Consider the following 26,681-nt stretch of genomic DNA (forward strand, 5'->3'; position numbering starts at 1 on the left):
TGTCCCCTTTCTGAGCCCCCCCCCAACAAAGAGCCCCAGAGCAGTGACACCATATTGAAGATTCCATCAATCTAGTTCATGTGGGCTGTCCCACCCGGGAATTACCTAAGGCTCCATCCCGTCCAACTTACCAGTGTGTTTTTCTGCATTAGGCCATACTACTAAGATAGGGAGTCAAAGTAGCTCTACCTAATACACAGAAAAAAACACAGGGAGGCTGCCAAAATGAGGAGACAAAGAAATATGACCCAAATGAAAGAACAGAACAAAATTCCAGAAAAATAACTAAACAAAATCGAGAATCCCAGACAGAAATGCAGGTTACACTAAGTGAAATAAAGAAAAATTTACAGGGAACCAACAGTGGAGGGGATAAGCCTGAGAATCAAACCAATAATTTGGAACATAAGGAATAAAAACATATTCAATCAGAACAGCAAGAAGAAAAAGAATCCAAAAAAATAAGGATAGTGAAAGGAGCCTCTGGGACAACTTTAGGTGTTCCAACATTCACATCATAGGGGTGCCAGAAGGAGAAGAGTAAGAGCAAGAAATTGAAAACTTATTTGAAAAAACAATGAAAGAAAACTTCCCTAATTTGGTGAAGGATGTATGCATAAAAGTCCAGGAAACACAGAGAGTCCTAAACAAGATTAAACCAAAGAGTACCACACCAAGACACATCACAATTAAAATGCAAAAGGTTAAAGATAAAGAGAATCTTAAAAACAGCAAGAGAAAAGCAGCTAGTTACCTGCAAAGCATTTCCCATGAGACTGCCAGCTGATTTCTCGAAAGAAACTGCAGGCTAGAAGGGACTGGCAAAAAGTATTCAAAGTGATAAAAAGCAAGGAACTACAACCAAGATTACTCTATCCAGCAAAGCTATCATTTAGAATCAAAGGACAGGTAAAGAGCTTCCCAGACAAAGTAAAGCTAAAGGAATTATCACCACCAAGCCATTATTATAATAAATGTTGAAGGGACTTATTTAAGAAAAAGATCAAAACTATGAATATTAAAATGGGAATAAATTCACAACTATCAACAATTGAATCTAAAAAACAAACTAAGCAAACAAGGTGACCAGCAACAGACCATGGCTATGGAGATCTTTTGGAGGATTATCAGCAGGAAGGGGAAAGGGGAGAAAGAGAGAAAAGGTGCAGGGATTAAGAAGTAAAAACTGGTAAGTACAAAATAGACAGGGGGATATTAAGAATAAGAGAGGAAATGGAGAAGCCAAACAACTTATATGCATGACCCATGGACATGAACTAAGGGGGGTATTGCCAGAGGGAATTGAGAGTACTGGGTGAAGGGGGGCAAAGGGGGAAAATTGGGACAACTGTAATAGCATAATAAATAAAATATATTTTAAAAAATAAGTTAAAGGAGGCCTCAAATGATGGATTCAGTTTCGTGGTGAAGTGAGAAGCAATATACTGATAGAAACTGGAATATTTTGGAGTCAGAGTGTTGGAGACTGGCCAAATGTTCTTAATGGCCATGCAGGAGAGCCAGAGCCAAGCCAACCAGACAATTATCAGAGGCTCCCTTACTGCTCTCAACACGCCATTGTGGAAGATCACAGAGTTACAGAGGCTGCAGTTTGTCCATTAATTGACTTTTACTTCCAGCTGAGATTTGGGTTTAGGAAAGGGAGATGAGTTGGACCAATTCAAGTTTTTAGCTGCATTTAACATTTAGGCAACAAGAACTCAAAGAAAATCATATCTTTCTTTATTGTATTATGATTCTTAAAACAAATAGTCAAAAAATAAATTCCAAAATGACTCTAGAAGAGAATCTAGTGAAAATCCCCCAGTGAGGGCCTTCTTCACAACTGAACAAATTCCTGCCATACCGACCAGATGCCCTTGCTATAATGATTGGCAATCTCCAGACTCTGAATGCCCCATCCCATGAGACATTAAATAAGGGTGAAACAGAGATAAGACTCTGTGGGCAGAAAACCGTTAATAAATAGTTGTTATTGTCCTTCACATCCTTGTTTGTGTCTGGGAAGAGACAGATGGAGCCTCGGACATTTCGATAAATTCTGATTCCTAATTTTTACATCCTGGAATAAAGGAGTAAGAAATGTGTTTAATCATGTTGCTTCAGCACATTGTTTAATATCTGCATCATTCATGTCTTTAATTAAGGAGGATGGGATAAAGTGATGATTGTTACAATAAGAAATCTATCCACAATCCCTTAATGCCAACTGATATCAATATATATGTGTTTATATTTGATTATGCATTTGAAAACCTGCATCATGTACTGAGTAAACATACACGAGTAGTGCTGGCAGTTAGCAAATGCCTTCTTATGTGAAAACCATGACACAAAGGCTCATTTTGTTCACTTTCAGTGTTATTTTCCCAAAAAGTTGCTTTGTTTTAAAATTAACCACTTTAAAGGTTTTCATTTGGCCTGTGAATAAATACTTATAATGTGCTTTGACTACGAAGAGGGTCATTAGCATATAAACTTCGACAATGAATTATTTCCTCTGATAAGGCTGCAGATTTTTGATGAGCAAAATGGCTAAACTTAATGAAGTGTTTCATGCTTGTAAATACCTTACTGTAGTCCTTTAAAATTATCAAGGGATGTCCTCCATGAGACATGGTTTAGAAGAATCATAGAAATTAAGAGACTTAATGGGTCTCCTTGTACCCGTTCTTACCCTGAATCAGTACAGATCTGATTCATACACTTATTATTTAGGCAGTTTATAGTTCCCTTCAGTGCAATAAAGCTCTATAATAGACAACAGGGTCAGATTATAGATCCTGAATCAGAAGGTCAGCATTTCTTTCCACTAAAAGATAGACACTAAATTAGAAACAGATTTTTTTCCTCTGTGATGGAAGGAAATACAGCACTACCTCAGAGATATTGCAGGTTCAGTCCCAGACTTTTTTGTTGGTGCCAGGTGTTGCCTTCAATTTGTTAAAAAATAAATCATCTGTGAGGGGCAATAAAGCAAAGATCAATAAAACGAGGTGTGTCTGTATTCTGAGTCTTGAAATTTGTTTCAAGTTTGTAATTTGTGGATGAGATGGAACAGGGATTGCCCATAACACCAGTAGAATTTTTAGTTACATAAATAGTTCCAATGCTACAACCTTTGCTAGAAATGGCAGGTAGAGGAGGAACCAAAACATACAAAATAGTCAAACCTTAAGCAAAAAATATTCTTATTGTGGTGCAATTATGTGAACAAGCAAACCATACGAGAAACATAAATGTCATTTCACCCTTAGTTACATGAATGAGTACAAGAAAAAGAGAAAAGGATATAAGATAGATGTATCACATATAATCTATGAGTCTGGAGGAAACGGATCAACCTATATAGAATTCTTTTTCTTTTCTGGTGCCTGCTTACTTCTCCCTAGTCACTTATAACTCCAGACCATCCTACATGTCAAAAATCCAGGAAAATACATAAGTCAGAATATAGAATCTGATGTTTTTAATAAAACCACTGTCCCTTAGATGTGACACCAATACAAATCTTCCTGTACTCCTAGTAACCCACCCCTCCTCTGGCTTCGATGCCCACAATAAGATATGGAGGAGGCACCAAGTAGGAGAGGATCCTCGTTGCTCCTTAGATTTTAGTCTCAAAATACTTTATTTTCAATCATCTGACTTTCTGCTCCTTACTCTCTTTCTCCTTATCTCAATTCTAAAACCCTCACCACAGTAATTCTCTGACCCCATTTAAACCTCGAACAAGATAACTCTATTGCTTTTCCACTGTTCCTCGCTACTTACTTCCTTTAGGATCCATGATCTATTTGCACAATCCCTCCCCTGAAAATGCCTTCAAATCCCACGGTACTCTCCTCCTCAGTTAAAATCACTGGGGAAAATCCCAAACCCACTTAATCCTACTCTACTGCACATGATTTCAAAGCTGAATGTGGCTAGAGCCCTGGACCTTTATAACTGGTTTCACTTTAAAATTACAACCACAAAGCCCAGTTGAGCTGCCTAAAGTCTTACCGTACAAGAGTGGGCAAAAGTAGGTTTACAGTGTTCATATAAAAAAATATAATAAATAAATAAATAAATAATATAGGAATAAACTCTGCTTTGCATAGTCACCACTGTGAGCCTACTTTTATCCATCCTTGCATTTTCACAATTAATTCCTTTCCTCATTATCAGAAAACACACTGACACCTCTCAACTAATTTCCAATTTCTAATCTAACATTCAATTTTTGATCTAACTTGTTTACATCATTTAAATGATGGCTTAAACATTTCTGAACTTCTGGCCAAGATGGAGGCATAGACAGATATGCTGCATCTCCCTCCACAACTAAGAAGGAATACAACTACCTCAAAACTAGAAACAACCAGAAGTTCCAGAATATCAAACTACATGGAAGTCCAGCAAACAAAGTATAAAGAAGAAATACTCATCCAGACAGATAGGAGGGGCAGAGCCAGGGTGGAGAGGATGCAGTGTGGTGGCGGCAGTGGTGGCAGCAGCAGCAGTGGCGGGCTGGCGGAAAGCGCAGTCACACATTTTAAAAAGTCAGGAGGGACACCTGGGGAGCACTCCCAGCTCCTCACCAGACCTCGCAGCTCACAATCCCAGCACCAGGGAAAATCAAAACTCATTGCTTCTGACTGTGCAGACCAGTGGGAGTTGGCGTGGATGCAGAAACTGCCGGTCTCAGCAGAGTCCGCTTGTTTAAAGAACCCCCACAGTCCTAGAATGTCCGCAGACCCACCCACTCTGGGAACGATGGCCAGAGCAGCAGCTAGAGGGGTGTCAGTCCGGTGCAGAAGTGCAAGACGTGCCTGGAAAAGGGGCGAGTGCTGAGCTGGCAGCATTGTTCCCTCTCGGACCCCTTCCCCACATATAGTACCACAACGTGGTGAAACAGGTCGCCCTGTACTGACGAATCCCTAAGGCTCTGCCCCTTACAACATAACAGGAGCAACAGTTCTACCTGAGACACAGAGGCAAACATACATAGGAGCCTGCCAAGATGAGGAGACAGAGAAGTATGGACCAAAAGGGGAAGCAGATCAGGATTCTAGTGGGACAACTAAGCGACAAAGAGATAGCCAATCTAACAGATGAGGAGATAGACAACCTAACAGATGCAGAATTCCAAACACTGGTGATAAAGATGCTCACAGGCTTGACAGATATGCTTGAGTACAGCAAATGCATAAGAGAAGAAGAGAAGGTTGTGCTAAGTGAAACGTAGGAAAATCCACACAACACCAATGGTGAAGGGAAGGAAATCGGGGTTCAAATCAATGATTTGGAACATAAGGAAGAAAAATACAGTAAACCAGTGCAGAATGAGGAAGGAAGAATTGAAAAAAATGAGGAAAACTTCCCAAATTTTGTGAAGGAGATAGACATACAGGTCTGGGAAGCACAGTGGGTCCTGGGCGAGCTGGACCCAGAGGGGACCACACCAGGACACATCATGACTGAGATGCCAAAGGTGAAAGATAAAGAGAGAGTCCTGGGGGCAGCAAGAGAGAGGTGGAGAGTTGCCTACAGGGGGGTGCCTAAAGGACTATCAGCTGTTTTCTCAGAGGACACTTTGCAGGCAGGAAGGGATTGGCAAACAGTGTTCAATGTGATGAAAGGCAACCTGCAACCAGGATTACTCTATTCAGCAAAGCTATCATTTGAAATGGAAGGGTGAATGAAGTGCTTCCCAGACAAGGTAAAGCTAACGGAGCTCATCATCACCAAGCTATTATATGAAATGTCAAAGGGACTTACTTAAGAAAAAGAAGATAAAAACTGAACACTAAAATGACAACAAACTCACAACTATCAACAACTGAATCTGAAAAATAAAAACAAAATACAATTAAGCAAACCAGAACAGGAACAGAATCAGGAGTATGGGGATCATTTGGAGGGTTATCAGCTGGGAGGGGGAAGGGGAGAAATGTGGAAATGGAGCAGGGACTAAGAAGCATAATCAGTTGCTACAAAATAGACAGGGGGATGTTAAGAATAATATAGAAAAGGGTGAAGCCAAAGAACTTATATGCACGACCCATGGACTTGAACTAAGGGGGGTAGGATTTCTGGAGGGAAGGGGGTTACTGGGCAGAGGGGAGCAAAGGGGGAAAAATTGGGACTACTGTAACAACATAATAAATAAAATATACTTTAAAAAAAGAAGCAAATAAAACATGGTATGTGAATGCACTCATAAGAAAAAAGAAAAAGAGGAAAAAAAATTTCTGCAGAGGAGCTTTCCCTTATTACCTCACCTAAAATAGACTCCTTTCAGTCACATTTTATTATGTCACTTTGCTAAGTCGTCTTTTGTAACATTTACAATTACCTGATATCACATACACATGTATACATATGCATACATATATATACACAAATATATAGTATTTGCATATTGGCTGCTTTCTCCCACTAGATTGTAAGTTCCATAGAGACAGGAAATTATTCCTGTTCACCCTCAATGAACATAATATTAACATCTTGTAGAAAATAATTTTTGTGGAGGCTGTCCTGTGCATTGTAGAATGTTTAGCAGCATCTGTGGCCTGTACTCATTACATGCACCCACCCTTAGTTGTGGCAATCAAAACTGTCTCCATGGAATACTATGTAGCAGAAAGAAAGAAGGAACTCCTGCCATTTGCAACAACATGGATGGAACTGGAGAGAATTATGCTTAGTGAAATAAGCCAGGCAAAGAAAGCAAAATACCATATGATATCACCTAATACAGGAAACTAAAGAACAACACAAACAAAGGAACTAAATAGAACAAAGAGCAGAATAGCAGTCAATAGGGGGGAGGGGAGAGGGAGAGAAGGGGGATAAGTAAGGGAAGGGTTTAATTAAAGAGCCTGTATGAAAGACTCATGGACATGGACAACGGGGAGGGATATGATTGCGGGAGAGGGGGTGGGTTGGGTGGGGGAGAGAAATTGGGGGAAAAGGGGACAACTGTAATTGAAAAACCAAAATAAAAAAATTAAAAAAAAAAAAAAAAAAGAAACTGTCTCCAGACATTTCCAAATGTCCCCAAGGACCAGGAGTGGGCAAAATCACCCCTGTTTGGGAACCACTGCTCTAACAATGTCTGGCACATAGTGTGTGCTAAGTAAACATTTATTGACTAAATGAATGAAGGAATGACCAAATCATAGGTCACCAAAAAAACCCCAAGAAGTAATATAATTTATTGTTCAAACTTCCAGTGAAAGTATATTTAAGGCTTATCAAAAAGTAAATTTACCTTGTTTTAATGACATCTAGGTGGGGCGGGCGGGGGGAGATTCTGCACCAAGGACTCTTATCCCTGACTGCATGTTATAATCATGTGGGGGAAGCTTTTGAAAACTACTGATGCTGGGTCCCTCTCCAGAACGATTAAATTAGAGTCTCAGGGAATGGGGTCTAGCATAGATTTATTTTATTAATGTAACATTAGTTAATAGCATTGTATAAGTTTCAGGAATAAAACATTATAATTTGATATCAGTATACATACCACACATGCAAACCAAAACCACAATGAGATGGCATAATTTTTTTAAACCTCCTCCTGTGATTCTGATTTGCATACAGGGTTCAAATCCTGTTCTTTTCAATTCTCAAAAGACTAATGCCATAGTATGGTAATCCTCATAAATAGGACATTTCTCCTCACACATCTATATTAGTGATCAGTGACTTTCAAATGGAAGAAATAATACTTCAGCATAATAACTTCCTGCACCATTTATATCTTCTATTCCCTGCCCCATTGTTGATCCATGTTCATCCCAAGTAAAGAAATTTAAAAATTAACATTTTACTCCTCATAATTAGTTCTGATAATTAGAAAAATTGTATTACCTTGTAACTTTCTTTTGTAATAATGGCTTGAATTATAGAAGAAGACTCATTTTGTCATACTGGGACCAGATATTACAAAGGCCTTAAAATAATACGTTGTGAAAGTCTTGACTTACTAGAAACAAAAGGACTATGCAGGGTGGGGCCAATGTAGGCTTACAGTAGTTCACATACTGAGAATTGTAAACCTACATTGGCCCCACCCTAGTACAAGCAGGTGCCCAAAACAGAACTTACAGGGAAACAATGTTAGCATTACAAATTGGAGAGTTCCATCAATATTTACATAACATGACGGTCTACTAGTGAGAACATTAGTAACTGTAATTGGAAGTGTCTTATTCGAATATAGTAGTCCCCCCTTTCCTGTGGGGAATGCATTCCAAGACCCCCAGTGGATGCCTGAAACCACGGATAGTACCAAACCTTTTTATAAATTAGGCACAGTAAGAGATTAACAATAAACTAATAATAAAATAGAATAGTTATTACAATATGTGGTAATAAAAGTACATGAATGTGGTCCCTCTCTCTCTCTCTCTCTCTCTCTCACACACACACACACACACAAACAAACACACACACACACACACCATAACCAAGATGGCTACTCAATCTAGTAGCTGAACAAAGGGTTGATTCACTTCCTGGGCAGAATGGAATGAATCAGTGAGATATTTGATCATATTATTCAGAACAACACACAATTTAAAACTTATGGTTTATTTCTGGAATTTTCTGTTTAATATTTTTGGACCATGGTTGAGCATGGGTAACTAAAATCTCAGAAAGTGAAACCATGGATAAGGGGAGGGGGGACTACTGTATAAAACGTTTTTCATTCACGAAGTGCTTTGTTGTAACTTGAATAGTGAACTCTGGTTCTCAAAGATGAATAGTTCTGAAATGAAATAAATGTTTTCTGATTCTGGAAAAGGTTTCTTATGGGAGTATGTGTTTATCTATGATTTGAAATTGAAGGACTGTTAGCTACAAAACAAATAGGCATAATATCTATCACCATATTGTAATCATCGTTAACAAAAATAATGCTAATTACATTCCCCATGTAAGATAATTTAGTTCCTCTAAAGTTCTGTTTGTATTCCAAAAGAATATGTACTCTGCAGTTGTTACATTCAGATTTCTATACATGTCAATTAGATAAAGATATGTTCATCATGTTGTTCAAATCTATATCCTTTCTGATGTATGTTTTTTCAGCTTGTTATGTCACCTATTGGAACAGTGGTATTAAATTCTCCCATACAATTATGAATTCACATATTTTATCTTTTAATTCTATTTATTTTCACTTTTCATATTTGAGACAATTTATTAACTACATTCAAATATAAGACTATTATGTCTGCCTCATAAATTGACTCTTTTATAATTACGAAATGTGTGTCTTTTCTCCCAGTAATGCTTTTTGCCTTAGAGCCTACTTTATGTGATATTAATATATGTTAATATATATATGCTAGCTTTGGATAATGTTGAATGGAATATCTTTTTACTTTCAACGTTTTTGCTTCTCTGGTAATTTTTATGTGTTTCTTGTAAACAGCATATAAGTGGGTTCTATTTTGTTCTGTCTTTGGTCCTTTAAGTGAAACATGATCTATTTATATTTTTCATGATTATATGTTTGGGTTAAAATATATCATCTTACTATTTGGTACCTATTTTCACAATTTATACTGTGTTATTTTTTCCTCTTTTTCCTTGCCTCCTTTTGAGTTGAATATTTTTATTATTCTAGTTCCCTACTCGATTAGCTTGGTAGTTACACATTTTTAAAACTTTTCCATTATTGCTTACCTTATACAAAATGCATCTTGACTTACCATAATATAACTTGATACTTTTACTGATTTCCTTGACAATGAAAGGAGCCTTTGAACACCATCTCAATTTATCTTCCTCTCAACTCATACTGTTACCCTATATTTTAATTTGACAATTATATTAAATTTCATAAGACATTGTCATCAATTTTTATAGAATTGATAATCATTAAATTGATCCACAAGTTTACCCTTTTAATTACTCTTCATTTTCTTCCATATTCCCCAAATTTACATCTAGGGTTATTTGCCTTTTGCCAAAAAAATAAATGTTTGTATCCTTTAAAGCATACTTCTGCTCATGACTAATTTTCTCAACTATTTGCTTTAAATTTTTTATTTCATTTTCATTTTTGAAGGCTATGTTTTCTGGGTACACATTCTAAGTTCACAGAATTTTTCTTCATTATTTTGAAGGTGTCAAAATACACGGTCTTTGAAGGAAAATACTTTGTCTTTGGGTCTCTACTGTTTCTGTGTGGAGTCAGATGTCAGCCTTCTTGTTTGAATTTTGAAGGTAATTTGTCTTCTTGGGGGGTCCTACTTATAATTCTTCTCTTTCTTTTGGTTTCCAGCCATTTTACTTTAATGTGCCAAAATATGAATTTTATTTTATTCTTTCTGCTTGGGGAATCTTAGGGAGCTTTGACTCTGTGGCTTGAGATCTGTGCGAGGTGTCTTCTACCTTTCCACATTCATGTTCCACCTTATTCTCTCCCTTGGAAAGCTGACCCAAGAATTGGATTACAATAGCTCCAATGCCATCTGGTTTCCAGTTGGGTTTAGCCAATGAGGAACATCAGTAGGAGATGAGAGGGAGAGAGAAGAGGTCAGGGTGAATACTTCTCTGGTTTTCTGTGTGAAAAATACCTTGTGTTTGATGTATCCCTCCACAAAAGTTCACTGATTCTCTTAAAGTGGCCTTCTCTACATGACTATTTAAGCCTCATTTCCTCTCAATCTTCTGGGCATAGAAGTGGTGACAGCTTCTGTGTTGCTAGCCCTAGTTTATTGTAATATCACTTATTTTTCACCTGCCCACACCTTTGTGATTTGCCCTCTTTGATTTATGCCAATTTGAGTGTGCCATCTGCTTATCTTGGCAACCAGGATGATACAGTAACTAGTACCAGAAGTAGCCTATGATGATTAATTTTATGTCAAATTGGCTAGGTCATGGTGCCTTGATATTTGGTCAGACATTATTTTGAATGTTTTTCTGAGGGTATTTTTTGCATAAAATGTACATTTAAATCAGTGGACTTTGAGTAAAGCAGATTGCCTCCATAATGTGAGTGGAGGGTAAACTAATCAGTTGAAAGCCTGACTAGAACCAAAGGCTGATCTCCCTCAAGCAAAAGGGAATTCTCCAAGAGATGACCTGCTGACTTCATCTGCAGCATGGGCTATTCCTGGGTCTACAGAAGACTGCCTTTTGACTTAAACTGCATGTCTTTCCCAAGTCTTGAGACTTCTGGTTTCCTCATCAGATTTTGGACTCACTAAGCCTCCACAATTGTGTGAGCGAATTCCTTAAAATAAATATCTTTATCTCTCTCTACACATTCTACTGGTTCTGCTTCTTTGAAAAATCCTGACTAATACAGGGCATTCGGAAGTAAACTCTCAGGAAGTAGATCCTAAAATGTAACTCCAGGGCTCAGTTGTTTATATACTCAAGAATCACAATGATAATCTTGCTGAGAAGCAATGGGGCATTAGTAATTCATGGCATGAAGTGACATCATGATTACTCACATATCACTAGAGGATGAAATGCAGGTGGAAGGAAGGCATTGGAAAAGTGGCTGTAGCACTTGGTCTCAATGGTACAAAAATGTCAATAGAGTTTAAAGAGTCACTTGGCATCTTATAATAACTTTAGAAAGCACAGATAGAGAAAAACAAAAATTAAGAGCTATGAATAAAAATTAAGAACATGCATTAAAAACTAGAAGGCCTCCATGGTGGGTTTGAAGGAATTTTTTATCTTCCATAATTGTACAATATGATATTGATTCACCGCATTGGTGGCCTTACAATGCCAGTCACAGGGTCCATATAAATTTAATAAATGAGCAATCTAAAATGTGTTCCTTGACATTTAGAGGAGACTCGTCAGCTACTGTATCATTCTAATGTAAGAACAAGTTGGTCACAGAACCAACTGAAACCAAAAACATTAGCCATGAACAGTGTCCTTCATAGAAGATGGTGGAGTTAAAAGCATGAGAGGATCAAGTAACATAAAATAGGTGTAATAGCTCTGGCTGGTGCAGCTCAGTGGATTTAGTACTGCCCTGCAAGCCAAAGGGTCACTGGTTTGATTTCCAGTCAGGGCACATGCCTGGGTTGTGGGCCAGGTCCCCAGTTGGAGGCGTGCAAGAGGCAACCACATATTTATGTTTTTCTCCCTCTCTTTCTCCCTCCCTTCCCCTCTCTCCAAAAATAAATAAATAAAAATCTTTTTTTTTAAATAGCTGTAATAGTTCCTGCCTCTGTAGCTGGTTAAGAGGATGAGTGTTGAGGGGTAAAAGAAATATACTTATCAAGTTCTTCAACTATTCCTTGTGGATCCCCTACACCCGTCGTCGGCAGCCGTCCTTCTCGAGAGACGATGGCGTAGCTTCCCAGAGTCTATCTGCACCGCCGAGAATGGCTGTGCAGTCCGACTCGGGAGTGACAATCCCTGCCGCACTTGTTACAGGTGAAGGCAGATGGCTGTTCTTGCTGCTGCTGACGCTGCTTCCGCCTCGATCTTTTCTGGACCGCCTCCTCGTTGCGCACAGCCTCCGCACGTGACGTACCTTGCCTGACCGCGAGCCTCCAGGCTAGGCGGTCGTCTGCTTGAACTTCCCATGTGTTGAGATTGATGGAGCATTGTGTCATGTCCTTTTTGCAGATGTCTACACCCACCTCCACAATATACACCATTGAAAATGAATCCTTAATGAATTATTGCATTTTTAGGGTTCCATGTGCTTCCTGTAAAGACAATGATTAATAAAATTCTTTCATTATTTTTGCAAGATTTTCAGTTATTATTTCATCAAAAAAAATGCTTCTGTCCATTCTCTCTCATCTCCTTCTGGAACCTGAATTATGTACATTAGACATTCTCAAGGTATTCTTTTTCTTCTCTATGCTTTCTTACACATTTTACTATGACCTATTTTCAAAATTTCCCTAATTAAATCTTCATCTTTGTCTAAACCACTATAAAACCCGTTATTTAAGTTTTTAATTTTGGTTATTATATTTCCCACATCTAGAAATTCCATCTGGATATTTTTTATAGCTTCAAATTCTTTCCAGTTCTCAACTTTGTCTCCTTGAATACATTAAGCATAGTTGTTTTAAAGTCTATTTATTGTAACTCCACCATCTAGAACCCTAGTTGGGCTGTTCTCATTGTCTGTGTTATATGGTAATGTTGTTTTGTCTTTTTATGTGCCTAGCTATGTTTTACTATGACCCTAGGGTGTATGTGAACAATTACATATCTAAGTTGAGGCCTAGGATGATATTTTCTTCCTCCAGAAAGACTTTACATTTGCTTATGGAAGTTGACTAAAGGCATTAGCAATGCCAGATCACCTCAAGTCAATTTCAAGGACTGAAGTGATTTAAAACTGAGCTTCAGTTCCTGCAAGATCAAGATTTGTTGTTTTTGCACTCTTACATTGGAGGGTATGAGCCCTCAAGTCTCAACACAATGTATGATGCTTACTGGAGACCTTCTCCTCGGCAGGCCATGAAATCTCCATTTGCTTACAACCAGGTAAAAAGTTGTGCCAAATGCTCTGCTCATGCTTCTAGGTGTCATTCTTCCCCTGGATTTTAGATCCATAATTTCTCCCATGGTGTTAAAGTTCCAATTACTTTGAGAAAATTCCTATTATATTTTGTACAACTTTCCTAGTTGCCAGCGAAAATGTTGGGCCTAATTACTGAGACTACCATTACAGAAGCTTTTAAATATAATTTGAATTATTTGTAAAATGGGTGTATATGTTTCATCAGTTACTTGTATGAAGAACACTTCTCAATAACAGAATCTAGTAAAATTTTTAAGAAAAAGACTCATTAAAAGTTCTCAAATTGGAGTTGTTTATAGCTATTTTAAGCATAAATCCAGATATAAAATGTTATGTTCATGAAATCAAGATTGAAGGTTTCATTAAAGCATTTGGAAGATTTTATTTGGAAGTTTTTATAAATTCAATTTTTAACATCTTTTCTATTTTACTTTTCTTTATAATTATATAGTCTGAAGAATATATTTTTAACCAAAGATGCACCCAAAGCTCCTCTCATTTACCCCATTGTAAATGTAAATATTATGATTTTTTGCATGTGGACCATGGCATCAAAAGGTTGAAAAGGACTGTCCTACCAACAATTATTTCCCTTACCTTTTTCCTTTCTAGCAGAACTCATTTTTCACCATAGAAGACAAAAATGCAAAACATATGTTTTCCCATAGGTTTTGCCAAGGGAGGAATCAGGTGGCCCAATCTTGGTCAATGGAACCTGAGAAGATTCTTGGAGACTTGAAAGAAGGATTTGCTTTCCTAAGAAAAACTGATCAACCCAAATTAATGTCCAACTTCCTCATTGGATGTGATACCATTTTCCTTGTGAACCTAAGACTGCTGCAGTAATGTGTGAGCATGAGGCTAAAATTGCCAAAGCATGTAGGCAGTTTCTAGAAGCTGAAAAATGCAAAGTAATGGATTATCCTCTAGAGTCTCCAGAAGGAACACAGTCCTGCAGACCCATTTTATTTGGATTTTTAAAAATTGCTAAAAATTTTATTTATTCATTTTGAGAGAGAGAAAGGGAGGGAGAAAAAGAGGGAGAGAAACATCAATGTGCAATGGGTTGCCTCTTGCACCCCCCCAACTGGGGACCTGGCCTACAACCCAGGCATGTATCCTGATTGGAAATAGAACCAGCAACCTTTAGGTTCGCAGGCCAACACTCAATCTACAGAGCCACACCAGCCACAGCTACAAAACCATTTTAAATTTCTGACCTCTATCACTGTAAAATAAGAAGTCTGTACTGCTTTAAGCCAGTAATTTTATGGTAATTTGTGACTGCAGGAATAGGAAACTAATGCAGTGGTCTAGAACTTGAGTGCTGCTCTCAGACTACTTGAGGTTAAATCCTTGTTCTACTACTCACTACATCTCTAACCTTGGGCAGATTACTTAAATATTCATCTTGAAAAATGGGATGATGGTAGTAGAAGCAAACCTGCTGGGTTGTTATAGGTTTCAATGAGGAGATCCTTAGGATCATCTGGAAGTTAGTAATTTTTAAATAAACATAAGCATTGTTCTGCTAAAAATTATAATTCAAATATTTGTACGTTATTTTCTATGAATCAAATTTTTCTTTTTACATAGTCATTGAGGAGGAGGGGTATCAGAGCTTCCATTTTAGGAGTTATGCACATAGCATCCCATTTGATCCTTACAATCAACCATGAAATGGGTGTAATTTTAAGTGTTCTTAGGACAAAGCAGGCTGCGGGAAGGTTAATTTTTTTCAAGTAACATGGCTAGTGAGTGGACAAATCAAAGCGGCTACACTTGTTGGATGATGACGAACAAATATGTGCAAATAACCACAGCAGTGGGCACTCAAATAATAATGAGTAATTTAGAGTGACTGACACCAGGTCACTCCACAGCTCTTTAACACCCATCCCTTGTTTTCAGAAAGGTCAGAGGTCGGAGGCAGCGGTGAGAAGCTTCAGAGCGCCTGCACCCTGACGGTGCTCCATGGAACGCGGCGCAGCTGACACACAAAGGCGGGCCTTACATAGGGACCTCCCAGGGACAAAACCTCTGGCGTTTTCTCCCCGGAGGCCAGTGCGCGGCCGCGTAGCTTGACCCGCCCGTCGCTCCGCCCCCCGGGAGAGTCGGCACCACCATGGAGGAGTACCACCGCCACTGTGACGAGGTACCGCCCCTCGGCAGACTGCTAGCCTCTCCCTCCCCCGCCCTCCTCGGCCTCGGCGCGGGGTCTCTGACCGGTGGTCCCCCGGCGCCGGGAGGCCCCAAGAATTGGAGTGCAGCGTCCTCCGAGCTTGGGTCTTCTCCTCCAGGCCGGGAATCGACCCCGCCCGGCCACATCCCTGTCCCCTAACCCTGGGACCCGGAGGGTGGGCTGAGAGAGAGTCCGGGGTTGGTAGGGGCGGCCGGTAGCGATTAGGGTCGGCGGTAGTATTGGGGCTGCGGGGTGGAAGGTCTGACTCAGGATGCGTGGGGTACGGATAGGGTGACACGGCCACCGCCCGTCTGTAGGCAGGCCTTGGAAACCGGTCTTCCCGGGTGCTGCCTCTTTCCCTTAACGTCCCCAAAGTAGGTGCCGCCGCCCCACACCTACGAACAAGGCCCTGGTTGCAGAGCCCCTCCAGCTTCCTGTCCCTCTCTCCTGGGTGGACTGAAAGGAGGTGCTTTATGCATTAGGACCCCTTAGTTACTGAGTCAGGCTTCCTGAAACCTCACCAGAACACCAGGATGTGGGTTGTTATCTTCCTATTCCTGATTAGGACTCTGACTTCCATGGTGACTTGCCCAAAGTTAAAACCGCCAGGAATGACAGAAGCTCCATTTGAACCCAGGCCTCTGACCTCACAACTCTTGCTTCACATTAACCAGTAGGAGGATGAGGCCTGTTGGATCTGAGCATATACTGTGACAGGCGTGTAAAGGCAGGAGAGACAAAGACATTTTCTGTCCAATGGTAACGACAGATGAATGGAGTGGTGAAAAAACAAAGGGGGGGCACGTAGTGGAGAGGCAGCATAAAATAATATATTATTGGACCTCTGGAAGGGGCTTCTGCTCCATCCATCTTTAGGATGTGGGTTTCTGTAGATGCTAAAACAACATTTAATTAGCAGTTATACAGTTAACACACATACTCAGAGATTATTTGTGAATTATTCTTATTTTAGAAATTCAGCCACAACCAATTTCATCCTCAGGCATATCCCCCAAATGCTAGTCTCCTGATTCCTAAGAGGGTTCTGTAGAGTACTACTTCCTACTTATATTTAAAAAGAAATAAAATTACTTATGTCCCCACGGTCATCCTATACATCCTCATTATTTGGCAACCTTCCGAATCAAAGTGAAATGGACATCCTTTAATTTGGAGACCACTTTGGAAAATAGATGAGGACCTTATTTTAAAGAAATATGAACATTTTAATAGGGTCAAGGCTTGTGAGCTGTTTTCATAGTATTGCTAAAAATTTAGGGTGTTTTTATTACTTTATTGGGGAATCATGTGGTGTAATTGAGATGAAAATACTTTACATCTATATTCAAGACAATACTTACTTTCAGAATTGTTTTTTGAACCAGTTTTAAGTTGGATAATGGGATTTGTAAAATGCTGATGTCATAAAGCATCTAAAAACTTCTCCATGGAAACCGATCATCTATTAACCTGAAGTATTGTGCTATAGATTCCAATCTTATCTCATAACCTAGTTCTCTACTCTGGGACACGCACTTGAATGTCATTAATAGGTGCTTTCAACTCAGGATTCTTATCACGTCACTCCAAAGGAAAGACTAAGTTGCCAGACCTATTATATAGTATTAAAGGTTGTTAATTTAGAATGATCAATATTTCCAGAATCTTTAATTCAGGAAAGCCAAAATTTTGTCTAGTGTAAGTGAAAAACAAAATTGAAGTAATCTATTAAGCATTCTTTTCTCACGGACCACCTCACTCTCACTGCACTGCAGCCATCTCCTGTATAACTGATGACACATCTTTATACCCACCTCCTGCTGTTGCCTGTGTACTACAGTGCAATGATTCTTAATCTAGGATGTTCATCACAATCACAAGTAAGACATGTAAAATTTTTTAGTTGCCTAGGGTTTGCCCCAGACTGAAGTAATCAAAATCTCCAGGGATGTAGATGGGGAAAGCATTCTGTTATGTTAGGTGTTCAAGGTACAATTAGCAACACTGGATGCCCCGTGTCACTGTGGTCTCCTATCACTAACAGGTCAGCCTAGCGGATTCTGTTTAGCCTTTGTTAAACTCAGCCTTATGTTTTGTTTTCCCCCTTTAGGTTGGCTTCAATGCAGATGAAGCCTACACTATTGTTAAAGAGGTAAGTTACATGACTTGTTCATTTCGAAGGCTGCTGCATTGATTGCAATTTTAAAAAGCTGTGTTTTGATTTTCAGTAGAACATTTTAAATATTTGTTCGCTAACTCTTTATAGGGGTGCTTCTATGTTTTGTTTTTATGCTGCCAGGCATCCTAGGCTTACTCTGAAAGTGATGTTTAAGTATGAGTCTAGAAAACTGGTTTGATGTTTTCCAAAATTGATTTCCTGTCTTTTGAACAAAATAACTTTTATCTTAGTAGGCCAAATTTTATTTTAAATAATAAATAATATTATAGATATATACATACTTTTATATATGTAAATTTATATATGTGTCATATAAAAAATAAGACAAATCAAAGAAATAAGAGACTGTAGAAATATCTGCCTTCGGTCATTGTATATTATTTTTTAAAGATTTTATTTATTTATTTTTAGAGAGAGGGGAAGGGGCGGAGAAAGAGAGGGAGAGAAACAACAATGTATGATTGCCTCTCGCACACCTCCAACTGCGGATTTGGCCCACAACCCAGGCATGTGTCCTGACTGGGAATCAAACCTGCAACCCTTTGGTTCGCAGGCCAGTGCTCAATCCACTGTGCCACACCACCCAGGGCTGGTCATTGTGTGTTTTTATAGCCAAATAGAATTGGAAAAATAATCACTTAACATCCTTTAGACACTGGTATGATGATAAATCAACATCTTAAGAGTAACATTTGAAACATCGAATCTGGCTTGCCTGTTAGGCAAATACACAAGTAGGTCTCTTTGGGAATCAATTGTGGCAGAAGACTTAAGTCTAGTGGCATCTACACTGGAGGTAGGGTATTTATGAACACTTAATAGTCCTGAGTGATTTTTTAACTGTGCCAAATCCTAGACAAAAGTGAGCTGGCCCAGAAGCCAGGCTTGTTTTGTGGGTATGGCTGTTGGGGCCTGTATCCTAGCTGACCGTGCCTGCCTTCAGTCTAAGCACTGAGCACCTCATTAGCCTGTCTGGAGATAGTGCCTTATCTGTCTTAGTGTTCTGGAGCAGAAGCTCACCCAGAACTCAATCAGGGATGACCTTGTATAACTAGGATCAGCTTGAGGCCCAGACAAGCACCTGAAAATCCTGCCATATTCAGAAATATGGATTAGAACTGTAGCTCAGGAATACTTATTTAACTTTTAAAACTCAATGCAACTGTTTTCAATACCTTGACAGTACAAAAGCAAAATGAGGGCAACTGGGAGGTGGAATAGGGGATGGAGGGCATGGGAAGGGCACGAATGATAACAACCTCATTTCTCAAAGTGTCCATGGTCAATGGAACATGAAGAAAAGGTTGCTGGGGTATGTGAGGAGCCTTTTAAATAGAACTTCTTTACTCACATTCCGGACCAAATGAAAAGACAAAAGAGTCACTAGAAAGAGAATAAAACATTACCTTTTAAAAAATATTTTATTTATTTTCAGTGAGATGGGAACGGAAGGAAAAGGAGAGGGAGAGAAACATCTATGTGCAAGAGAAGCATCAATCAGTTGCCTCTCGCACACCCCCAGCTAAGGACCTGGCCCACAACCCAGGCATGAATGCTGACTGGGAATCGAACTGGCAACCTTTCAGTTCGCAGGCCACTACTCAATGCACTGAACCACACCAGCCAGGGCAAAATATTACCTTTATTATTGATAAACACTGGGTTGGAGATTGGAGCATCTTTTGCTAACTCCTTACCTTTTCAGTTCAGACCTTGGAAGAGGCATCCAAGGGAAAGACTGAGTCAGCAGAGAGAAACACAGCCGGGCTGGCACCTTTCTTTTGTTTGTCTGGATGGAGAGGGAAGGAAAAACCAAATACTTAAGTCCAGGCATTTGGGAGACTGGGTCACCCAAATGAGAATGGTGGAACAACAGTTGTCACACAGCAACCAAGTAGCTCACTCCACCTCCATGGGGAGAAATAATAAGTGGGATTACAGGCCAGGAACGTTAAGGAAAGATCCTGTGTATAAGGAAAAACCAGGAGTGGGAAAAAAAAAAAAACATGCTCCTAAGAGTTAAATATATTGAAGTAAAAATACTGTATTCACTATATTGAGGGAAGGGGGAAGAAGGTGGCAGGTTATCTGAGGGAACTAAATTTTCATCTCATAGCAGGACCTCTAGGAATGTTGTTTATAAACTATAACTCAAGAAGTGGGGGTATAAATATTTTTGGAGATATGAAAGTAACTCTTAGCAGAAATAAAAACAGTTGTACACTGATGGGATTTCCTTTAGGAAATGGAACTGGGGATGGGAAACGGTGGGGAGGGGATTCTTCCTTTTCATGGTTTTTAAAACCATGTGCATGTGTTACTTTGATGTTTTATTAAATGAAAAAAAAAACTGCTTCTTAAACTAGGATACAGATTCTTAGTGGTGGTTAGGTGGGGCTAGGAGCTACTGGATGCATTTTAGAGCGTCAGTTTTACTGAAACACTTACGAGACAGTTAAATAATATAAATAATTTAACAAAAAACATTTTTAATAAAAATAAACTCTGATACATTATGGAGTCAACAGCAGGCCTCACTTGAAGTTTTTATATGAAATAAAATACTCTAAGCAAATTCAGCATTGCTCCAGGTGATTTTTAGCTTCATGTATATCCTCTTCCCTGCTTTTCTCTTCCCATGAACCAGCTCTTTGCTACTGGGGCATTGGAAAGGCTTGAAAGAGCACTGTTTTAGAACATTTCAGCACTTTCTATATTGTTACACAGTTTCGCCTGGTATCTGTTTTCCTTATCTCTTTCTGATCTCCTTATTTTCTTTCCTTAGATTTTCTGCTCTGAGTCTCTATGCTAATGTTTTCCCCTCTGAGGTCTTAGAGCCAGCTACTCACTTATCAGTGCTGTGCACATATTTTATTTCTTGTCAGTAATAGAATTAGCCCCCAAATAAATTCTTGAAGAAAAAGTGAGTTACAAATGGAATTAACATGGAACGTAGTCTAAAGTAGATTTGATTTAGGATGCCCAGAGAGTATATCAAAGCCAATGTTAACTTCACCAACAAACATTAACTGAGTGCCTGCTGCGAGCCCACTCCCTGAGTTTGGCCATGGGAATACAGACAGGTTTAGGACCACGTTATCTAGTCGGCCTCCTAGTTAATGCTAATTAAGAAGGCTAAATGTTAATTAATAGTAATTAGCAGGGCTATTTACAGTGGAATCCAGAGCCCCCTGTTGTTTTCTGTTGTTTAGATAACCCAAAATAAAAAACAAGTGCTCTTAGTTTCCCATTCAGGAAAGGCAGTCTAGGGAGAGTAGGAGGCTTCCCCAGGGTTATCAGCTTGGGGATGGGAAAGCCAAAATTGGAACCCTGTTGCCCTGACCCTTTGGCCACTGGCCATCGTAACTGTCATGTTATTGAATACTCTAGGAAAATAATTTGAGCCCCATTCTTTTCTTCACCTCCTCTAAATTCAACTTTTCTTTCTATATTATATCACAAAAAATACTCAGTGACAAGTCACCCTACTGTTTTTCATTTAACAAGTATAGCAGGAAGGGGAAAAAATGGTACTTAAAATAATACTGACTGCATCTGTTTCTTCCTCTTTAGGGTGATGGTCCAAATCACCTCAGAGGTAGATACAGTAGTCCCTCGCTATATCGTGGTTCACTTACCGTGGCCTCACTGTATCGCGGGATTTTAAAAAATATTATATTTAATTATTTATCATGGACTTTTTGCTATATCGCGGGATTTTGTGGTACTGTATACATATGTTGTTAAAGTTACGTAGGTTTAAGAGTATAGAATATGTTTAAGACCATAATTAGTGTTTTTAAAAGTGTGGAAAAGGTTCATTAGGAAGTGGGAAAGATTAATAAGGGACTGTGAACGGTTTATAAGTGTGTGGGAAGGGTTTATAAAGCCTTAGAAGATATATAAATACTAAAATAAATGTAAGGTTCCTACTTCATGGATTTTCACCTATCGCGGGGGTATCTAGAATGTAATTCCCGTAATAAGTGAGGGAATACTGTATATCTCAGTAAAAACTGGAAAAATAAAATAAGCAGCAATAATGATAATGATGATAATGACGTCTAATATGATTTATTGTGCTTACTCTGTAGCAGTCACTGTGTTTGAGCACATAGCATTCATTATCTTCCTCCATTCTCACTACAACCTGTTAAGATGGGCCTGTTATAACTCTACTTTAAGCATTAGGAAAATAGGGTCTTTACCCTTTTAAAATCTTTACCCCCATAATTTTTCTATGACATAACTTATCACCCTTGATTAGTCTTCTTTTTTTAAAAAATAATTTATTTATTTATTTGTTTATTTATTTATTTTTAGAGAGAGGGGAAAGGAGAAAGGGAGGGAGAGAAACATCACTGTGTGGTTGCCTCTCACTTGCGCCCCCAACTGGGCACCTGATGTGCAACCTAGTCATGTGCCCTGACTGGGAATCGAACCAGCAACACTTGGTTCGCAGGCCGACGCTGATTAGTCTTCTTCGTGTTACATTTATTAGCTTCTTTACTAGATTAAGTTCTTTACAACGGAGGCCAGGTCATATTTATCTTTATGTGACCCATAGTATCTCATAAGGTGAGATAATGCATGCAGAAATGCTTGGAAAAATTCTTAAAAGAATTAGAGATACTGCTTAATGAATACCTACCAGATATATATTTTCTAATATGCTTTATTGGGATATAAATGCATTTTCTGTTTTGAATACATTTTGGCTACAATTTATATGTAATTTGTTTAACTGTCCTCTGCCCTTTTAGTGTATAGATGGGGTTTTGGGTGGTGAAGATTATGATCATAACAACATCCACGAATGGACCTCAAGCATAGTGGAACAATCCTTAGCACATTTGGTTAAGTTGGGAAAAGCTTATAAATATATTGGTAAGTATCACTGTCCTTCCTCAGAAGTTCACTCACCTTTGTCTTTGTGATTTTCTCTGAATTTTGAGCATATTAATGAATTCTAGAGACTGTAGTTGGATACTAATAGGATATGAAGGACTTCTAACTTATTCTTCCAATGATAATATATGATAATCGCTAAAGCACGGAGATGTTTTGCTATTAAAAAGCAATTTGAGTTCCTGCCAACCATCTATTTTTGTATGGTAGCATCACCATTTACATTTATATCAGTTATCCTTTTCCACCAAAATCTACTGAGCACTACTGTGAAGTGCCACACAATAATTGTTTGTAAAGTGGAATATTTTGTTTAACTGAATTACGTACATAATTTGGCCCAGAATTTTCCTGCACTGCGATCACCAGTGGTTTGGCAATGGGCAACGAGCAGACAGGATCCAGGGGGGACAAAATCATGGTGGTAGATAAGCTGAGGGGCTTTTTAATTTTTGTAAGTTCATTTGCTAAATGCTTTGCTTTGTATTACTTTTACACCTTTTAAAGCTCTGAACTCAAACACTGATCTTGGCTATCTTTTCCTTTGTTTGTAAGTGTCCTCACTCTGTGACTTTATTTTTAGTGACCTGTGCAGTGGTCCAGAGGAGTGCTTATGGCTTTCACACAGCCAACTCCTGCTTTTGGGATACCACATCTGATGGTAAGAAACCTTAGGCTGATTCAAACAAAATCCAACTCCTATCAAGGTCAGACAGTATACTTCTTACCAATGTTTACTTATTTCTAATTAAATCTGAAAAGACTTTATCAACAGAATTGCTTTGTACCTAACTGTAACAAGTATGCCTTCAGAAAAAAATATGAAATGTGAAGATTTAACAGATTGCAGGAAATTAGATATTAAAATCTATGAAAATGTGTATATCATTCTCTGGTAATTTCGATGTTTTTGCTGGTATTTCAAAGTCCTTTTGTGTGTGTGTTTTCAGCTACCTGTACCATCAGATGGGAGAACCGAACCATGAACTGCGTCGTCAGTGTTTTTGCCATTGCTGTTGTCCTGTGACAGACTAAAAACGTTTGGCTAAAGCCATTAACTTAAGAATTTGTCAGTGTCTCCTTCCTAAAAAGAGCAGATTACTTGTTAATATGCTAGATGACAAGTGTGCAATATGCTTCAAAGCTATTAACAAAAACTGAATATTATAAGCAAGCAGTCTCATAGTAAGTTGGCAGAATAGCTCGTATTCTATATGCAGAAGCATTTCAATAGGAAAAACTTAATGTCTGAGAAAAAAAATACAGAAACATGGCATGACATGAAAACACAGCCTTATATTTACACCAGCTTTTCTCTAACTTTATGTTACCTAAGGAAATAGGGAAATCCATTAAAATAAAATCCTCTTTCAGCTTCAGAGAAGTTAACAGGGATAAGTATATGAACAAAAACACTGCAAGGATAAATCTGGAGAAAATAATAGCTAACACTTAATTTTGTATTTCTTTTCTTCAGTTGTATATATGTACAAATAAAAATTGTTTTTTCTCTCCATTAATATTGCAATAGCAACTACTATTAACTTGTTTACATTTTCTGAGAACTGTTAACAATTTTTTAAATTTCAAAACCTTGGATTTACATTTGAGGCCTAATTAAATCTGGTAACCTTGAATTATCTTTAAACAAAATGAGTTACATTGTATGTTGAGAAATATCTGATTAACTGCTGCCTTACAATTCACACATTCCATGTGTAACAAACTATTGAATGACATTATGAGCATATTTCTCTGCTAGTCACTATAGTTATCAATTTGCTGCTCAAATTCTAAGTTTCTTTTGGCACCTGTTCAGTTTGATAATTAACATTTATGTTTGGAGAAGAAAAAAAAGTCATTTTACAAGAGAGGGGAAATGTGAATCTTGTTATCCATGTAGAAGTAAACAAAGTGAAAAGCACTTACTGCTGAAAGAGAATCATAGCTGTAATTTTAAGAATTTCTCCTAACAAGCAAAAAATGCATAAAATATACATACAGCTCTTAGTTAAAGGCCTTATTTGCAATCTTAACTGTACAAGCAGTAAAATTTATCATTGCTTTAGTTACAACCATCTGTAAATAATTTTACTTATGTGGCGTTCAAGTTAATTGGAATAAAGTATAAATTAAAACTATACAATCATTAGCAGGTTATTGAAAATCTCAGGGCTTATGAAATGTAGTTAAGTTTATTTAAAAATTAAAAGATGAAAAATTAAGGTACACAGCTGGCCACCAAATGCAAAGTCAATCTGCTATTTAACCTTGAAAACAAAATCAAGTTTGCATATTACCACTACCACCAATACATATAGGGAATGGAACCATGATTCATTGAATTTGGGGAGAAAAAAAAGCTTGATATCAATACTGACAATATTAAGATAGTATTCTTGTAGGAACACTATGTGCATGTTTGATATTTTGCTGAGTAACAATAATTGTTCAATGTTTAAGAAGAATATTAAGAAAATATAAGGGTAGAGTTTTAATGCAGTGATCTACATTTTTGGCCTGTGGGAAGTTCTCCGTCATTACCTTCACGTTAGTTTACGCTGCTGGCTTTTGTGCCCTTGAAGGTTATAATAGTGACCAAAATATCTGTGCAGTTAAGACACATTTTGATTATTGTTACTGAAGCCTGATATTAAAAGAATAATAATCAAAAATACCTCGTGAACTTGCTATCTGCTCTGTTTCTAGTTACAGTAAAATAAAGATATCTTCTTGTGCTGTACTTTTGCTTCTGGATGATCATTGAAGAGTTAAAGAAATGGCAATGTGCTTACTCTAAGAAATTTTAGGTAGAAGGAATGAGAAAGAAATGAATGTCAGACACATAGATATGTCATACAGAATAAATACTATTAAAATAGCAACCTGAACACAGGATTCACCATTACAACATAATTAATAGCTTCTGTTTTATGATTTTAACAAAATTTCATCTTTAAATAGTCAGTGCAAAATATATTCTGTAACTATTAGCTTTTAATGACTATTTTTGGCAAGGAATTTTGCCCTGTTTGTCAACATGCAATGGAGTTGTTATGTATTTTTTTTTAATGAATGACTTTAAGTGTATAAAATTAGGGTATTCAAATGTAAGTACTAACTCAGACTCTTGTAAAGCTGTAATTCTGTGTAAAGTACCAGTGTGCTGCCCTAAATGATGGCAGCATATTATTACATTTTCTCTAGTAAAAAGTACTTTTGCTCTTCTTTCCAAGTTGTGTGTTATCTAATTATGAGTCACTAAAAGCATTTTCACCACCTACATTCATCCTTACTTTTTAAAAGTTATCTTATGCCACAGATTATACTTTCAAAGTTTGAGTGAGAAAAGCCTGTCTATAATTGATAACATCTTTCTAAAAGTGGGAGAGAAATCTGACATTTTATGGCAAAGAAACTAGGTCTTTCATATAGCAGACACCAAAGCAAAGTTTGAGAGATTAATTGAAAATTTTACTCCATGTGCTAGAATCTCCCCAAGGGGAACTTGTTTTATAATCCAGAAGGTGGAGCTGTGTTTGTAGTTTACAATGATTATAGTTTCAGTGTCTAGTAATTCAGTAATATTGACCTTTGCATGTTTATTATGTTTCCTAGAGAAGGATCTTAGCATTCAGCCCCTTACAAGATTTAGATGACTACCATCAATATATATACATTAACTTCAGTGGTCTAGGAAATTCTAGCCCACCTAGTCTAATTGCAAACCCTGTATTTCTCTCTGTTGTTCCTCTTAGTGTCATTCCATGTCATCCTTGGATATATATATATATATATATATGGTATATTGACAATCCAGACCTAATTAGAAACAGCCTTTAATGGCTTCAGGAAGAGTATCT

General features: G+C 38.0%; 1 protein-coding gene across 1 annotated transcript; it reads left to right on the top strand.

The window, feature by feature from the left end:
• Positions 1-17,575: 17,575 nt before the first annotated feature.
• On the top strand, positions 17,576-24,338 carry DYNLT3 (dynein light chain Tctex-type 3). Its single transcript, XM_090264116.1, has 5 exons — positions 17,576-17,611; positions 17,842-17,883; positions 22,674-22,797; positions 23,402-23,479; positions 23,769-24,338. Exons 1-5 carry the CDS (start codon positions 17,576-17,578, stop codon positions 23,843-23,845), a joined length of 357 nt encoding a protein of 118 aa, XP_090120242.1. The 3' UTR covers positions 23,846-24,338.
• The last annotated feature ends 2,343 nt before the right edge of the window (positions 24,339-26,681 follow it).

Source organism: Furipterus horrens, unplaced genomic scaffold (genome assembly GCF_987537825.1).
Source record: "Furipterus horrens unplaced genomic scaffold, mFurHor1.1.pri manual_scaffold_17, whole genome shotgun sequence".
Lineage (NCBI taxonomy): Eukaryota > Metazoa > Chordata > Mammalia > Chiroptera > Furipteridae > Furipterus > Furipterus horrens.